General features: G+C 38.5%; 1 protein-coding gene across 1 annotated transcript; it reads right to left on the bottom strand.

The window, feature by feature from the left end:
- Window positions 1-3,512: 3,512 nt before the first annotated feature.
- Window positions 3,513-4,627, bottom strand: LOC103724929 (trace amine-associated receptor 7e-like). Its single transcript, XM_008822113.1, has one exon. It carries the CDS (start codon window positions 4,618-4,620, stop codon window positions 3,544-3,546), a length of 1,077 nt encoding a protein of 358 aa, XP_008820335.1. The 5' UTR covers window positions 4,621-4,627; the 3' UTR covers window positions 3,513-3,543.
- Between the last annotated feature and the right edge of the window lie 461 nt (window positions 4,628-5,088).

Below are 5,088 nucleotides of genomic sequence, written 5' to 3'. Positions count from 1 at the left end.
AGAAAAATTAAGTTCAATTTCTAACCTCAATGATGTCTAGGTGAATGCAGGTATTTAAATACACAAATCTTGTTGGAAAAATGAAGTGAATGGACCAAATGAACAATATCAGAAAATAACCAGGTTATTGGTTTGCTTGATGTAGGGACCATTCTTATCATAATAGTTAAAACATAATTTATTTGAATTGCACCTTCTAGTCTCAGGGGGGAAATGTCTTGTTCAATAAAAACACAATTTTTATAATGAAGAAGGATGGTGAGTGGAAAGTCTAGATTAAATTACTGCAGCTAATCATTTCCTCCCTCCTATACCTACACTCCACTGTAGACCTTTGTTCATATGCTTCTTTATGAAAAGCATTTTTCTTTGAAATAATTACATGAAATGGTTCCAAATGGTTCTAAGGAACTTAGCTGTAGCAGCTGTGCCTCATTTGCCTCTGTGAAGGGAGGAACATTTACGGGTTATTCTCTGAATCCTGGATGGTGGACATTCACCTCTGATTACTATGAGTTTAGGCTTTGGATTTTGCCTCTTTCAGTGCCCTCACTAACAGAGGTGCCATTTTTCTCAATTCACAGAGTTGTGGTGAATAAATGAGTTACTGTAGTTCATAGCTAAAGCAGTCTAAAGCACAGAATGAGTATCCCACAAATTTACGTATAATCTTTAGAAAATGTACAGCCCCTTCGTATAGTCTACCAGTTACAGAATCTGTGTATTTGCTACTGTGACAACTCAATCAATGTTCACTGAAGTAGAGGCTTCTGCAGTAAACCTAGCATTAACAGAGAGCTTCTTAGAGATTAGGGAGGGCATTAACAGGTACAGGCTAATAGACCGTATTCCAATACTTTTAAAAACAAAAAGGACTGGAGAGTTCGCTCAGCAGTTAAAATCCCTGGCTGCTCTTACAGAGGACCCGAGTTCGAGTCCCAGCATCCACATCGTGGCTAACAACCAAGTGTAACTCCAGTTCCAGGGGAATCCAACACCCTTTTCTGACTTCATGGGCATCTCATGACACAGGTGCACTTATATACATGCAGGCAATAGACTCATAAAATAACAAACTATTTTAAAAGTAAATAAATAGAAATAAAATAATATATTGATCATAGAGATTGTGGTAAAATTAAATCATTTGTCTAATACATTTGAAAGGCTACTAAAACAAGAATCAATGCTTCAAATATATTGAACTAGATGTCCAGTACTATTTAAGTGCAGCTATTTTACAATATATTGAACTAGGTATCTAGTACTATTTAAATGCAGATACTTTACAATATACTTCAACCCTATCAAAAGTTTTTGTTTACGTTCACTATCACTAAAGTGAAGAAATGATACTTCTCTATAGCTGGTAGATAAGTCACTTGTTGAAACCTCTAGAATCAAAACAAGTTGACAGTGTTTAATATGTGAACTGAAGAACTATCAGGAAAGTATTTTAAGGAGCATAGGGAGGCTTTAGTCATCTATGAATTATATGAAGACTGAATCCCCGGCAAGCACATTAAAATCTCAAATAAGCCAAGCACGGTTGTTCACACATATACTTAAAACATCCAGAAGCCTGAGTCAGGATTTCCATGTGTTTAAAGCCAATATAGAATATAAACTGAAATACAGGCTAGTTTGGGCTACAGAGTGAGACTATGTTTCAAATAAAATCAGAAGTAATATAATATCTAAGGAAAGCTTTACCAATGTAAAACATCTCACAATAGAAGATACCATACATTAATAACATCTTGGCCTATGTCATCATAGGAATGAAAGAAAGCAGTAAGAACATATAGATATGTATATATATATATATCATAAGTTGCTTTATGAATTATATGAGGATCTGTTTTTCTGTAATTTGTTCTCACATTGAGACAAACTAGAATAGAATCTAGCAGAATCTTGTTCACATTGTTCTCAGGAACCATTCTCCTGTTCATACAAAAATTCATCTAAAAAATTCCTGGCTGACATATCCAGTGTGAACTGTACAGCTAATTTAGAACTTCATTTTTGCGTTAGAAACAAGTTGGTGGATCCTAGTAAAAACATGTTTTGCAGTCTTGGGGTGACTTTATATTTTGCCTTCCCCTCAGGGTTCTTTATTCTTTTGAACACATTAGTAATTCATTTATTATGAATTTGAAACTTCTGTAAGTCATTACAACAATTTAAAAATAAGAAAACAATAATCTAGCCTAGAAATTGCACTAAATAAAATATAGCAATCTTAAAATGTCATTTTAAATATACGATAACTTGTAAAGCTTTGGAACTTTAGTGGTTTTCTTGACTGTGCTCACTCACCAGGAAACATGGTCACTGAATGAATGATATTATTTATGACATGTTTTTTCCTTTGTAAAAAATTGAATGGAGGTTAGTTAATGTGTATATATGTGAATATATATGTACAATTTCTTGATTTATTTTTCCAGGATATTAAATCACATAAATAGTGCACAAATCTGGGCACCAGACAGTACTGACTCATACTTTTACCTTCTCTGATCAGAAAAACAGCATGGAAATTTCTTTTATATTTTAGTAGGAAAAAATATTAGAAAAGAATTGACAAGGTGTATAGGTAGCAATGGGATGCCAAAATGTAATCAAATCCAAGAATTGGAATCTGAAATTATTCTACATTAGGACTTTTACACACAGTCTCCTAAATTTTCTCAGGGATAGGTCACAGAAAGGACTATTAAATAGGGTTACAGAGAAAAGCAAGGGACACTAAACAGCCAAAGAGCACAGAACTGATGCTTAAACCCAGTGTCATGCTGATTACACTACCATCAGAAATTAAATTTTTATCCCTTATTAAAGAACAATGAGGTTGAATCTAAGTGTTTGAGCTAAATTTGAAGCATAATTCATCATTTTATATTACCAAGTTTGTCACATTATTTCCCCAATGCCCATGATGTTCTGTTATGAATCTCTTTTCAATCCCCTTACCTAAACCAAGAATCTACTCAGGAAACGAGTTGGTGGCGGAGGAATTCTCTCTCAAGACCTTGCCAGTGACAATCAGTTTGATGGCTTTTCAAAACCAAGGATAAAAGAAAGCATAAATCAAGGGGTTCATGGCTGAGTTGTAGTAAGTGATCCAAACCAGTATTTCGTACACATAGGTGGGTGTGATGAAGCCTAGGAGGGCGTCAATGATGGAAATCAATGAAGTATGGCACCCAGGAAAGGAGAAAGGCGGCCACTACAAATTTTCTCAGGGATAGGTCACAGACAGGACTATTAAATAGGGCTACAGAGAAAAGCAAGGGACACTAAACAGCCAAAGAACACAGAACTGATGCTTAAACCCAGGGTCATGCTGATTTCACTACAATCAGAAATTAAATTTTTATCCCTTATTAAAGAACAATGAGGTTGAGTCTAAGTGTTTGAGCAAAATTTGAAGCATAATTCATCATTTTATATTACCAAATTTGTCACATTATTTCCCCAACGCCCATGATGTTCTGTTATGAATCTCTTTTCAGTCCCCTTACCTAAACCAAGAATCTACTCAGGAAACAAGTTGGTGGTGAAGGAATTCTCTCTCAAGACCTTGCCAGTGACAATCAGTTTGATGGCTTTTTGAAACCAAGGATAAAAGAAAGCATAAATCAAGGGGTTCATGGCCGAGTTATAGTAAGCGATCCAAACCAGTATTTCGTACACATAGGTGGGTGTGATGAAGCCTAGGAATGCGTCAATGATGGAATCAATGAAGTATGGCAGCCAGGAAAGGAGAAAGGCGGCCACTGCGATGCCCAGGGTCTTTGCTGCTTTCCTCTCCCTCTTGGCCACTCTGTCCTTGTAGCTGTCTGCTGACTTGGCAGTCTGATTGCTCATCCTCTCAATCCTCAGAGCCTGCTGCTTAGCGATGAGGAAAATCCTAGAATAAACAGTTATCATCACAAGTGTGGGCATGAAAAACAGTAGAAAATTGATGAAGACCCAGCTTTGATTCACTGCCAGTTGACAGCGCCTCACACAGGTGAGGACACTCACGAGATCCTCCAGCCCAGCTGCATTTGCTCCCGTGTAAAGAAGGGAAGAGCTATAGATGATGGGCAGGACCTGGGACAAGGCAATGCACCCGCCAGAAACAGACACAGTGAACCTGGTGGGATACATCCAGGGGTCACTGACAACGACGTATCTGTCCACAGAGATAAAGCACAAGTGGAAGATAGAAGCACAACAGAATGATACGTCAAAACAAGAGTGCAATTTACAGAAACTCTCCCCAAAGTACCAGCAGCTCTCCACAGACCTCACTGCGCTGAAGGGCATCACGGTCAGTCCCACCAAGAAGTCAGCACAGGCCAGGGACGCCACCAGAAAGTTGGCAGGAGAGTGCAGCTGCTTGAAATGAAGAATTGAAATCATCACCAGGAGGTTTCCACACACAGCCATCACAGCCCCAAAGCTAAAGACTGCATAGAGGGTGAGGCAGGGGCCTGGGGAGTAGGGTGTTCTGACACAGGATCCATTCAGGTTCTCGTAGCACAGCTGGACAGCTGTGGGAGGGGTCAAACCTCTACTTATGATTTTGTTTTGCTCCCAGATTGAACTGTCATCCTTTGTGGCCATGGATGCCATTCCACTTTTCAATAATATAAAGAATGTATTGCTGGATGTGGTGGCACAGGCCTTTAGTCCCAGCAATTGGGAGGCAGAGGCAGGTGGATCTCTGTGAGTCTGAGTCCAGCCTGGTATACAAGGAGATCCTGTCTCAAAACGACAAGAAAAAAAATGTATTAGTACCTACTGATACACAGTGTGCATTTATCTTTGCATCTACTCATCTTTGGATTCAGGTTTAAAAATCAGTTCAGGGGGGCTGGAGAGATGGCTCAGTGATTAAGAGCACTGACTGCTTTTGCAGAGGACCCTTTTCTCAGCACCCTTTGAACCATCCTTAACTCCCGTTCCAGGAGAATCTGAAACTCTCTTCTGATCTCCGTGGCATTGCACGACCGGGTGCACTGACATACACGCAGTCAATACATTCATACACATAAAATAAAATTTTTTTAATTAAAAAAAAGTTCAGATCTT

This window comes from Nannospalax galili, unplaced genomic scaffold, assembly GCF_000622305.1.
Source record: "Nannospalax galili isolate Female #2095 unplaced genomic scaffold, S.galili_v1.0 scaffold186, whole genome shotgun sequence".
Taxonomy (NCBI): domain Eukaryota; kingdom Metazoa; phylum Chordata; class Mammalia; order Rodentia; family Spalacidae; genus Nannospalax; species Nannospalax galili.
This window is presented reverse-complemented; position numbering and strand designations above follow the sequence as displayed.

Coding starts and splice junctions, on each gene's coding strand:
- LOC103724929 (XM_008822113.1), bottom strand. CDS start 4,620: ATGGCCACAAAGGATGACAGTTCAATCTGGGAGCAAAACAAAATCATA.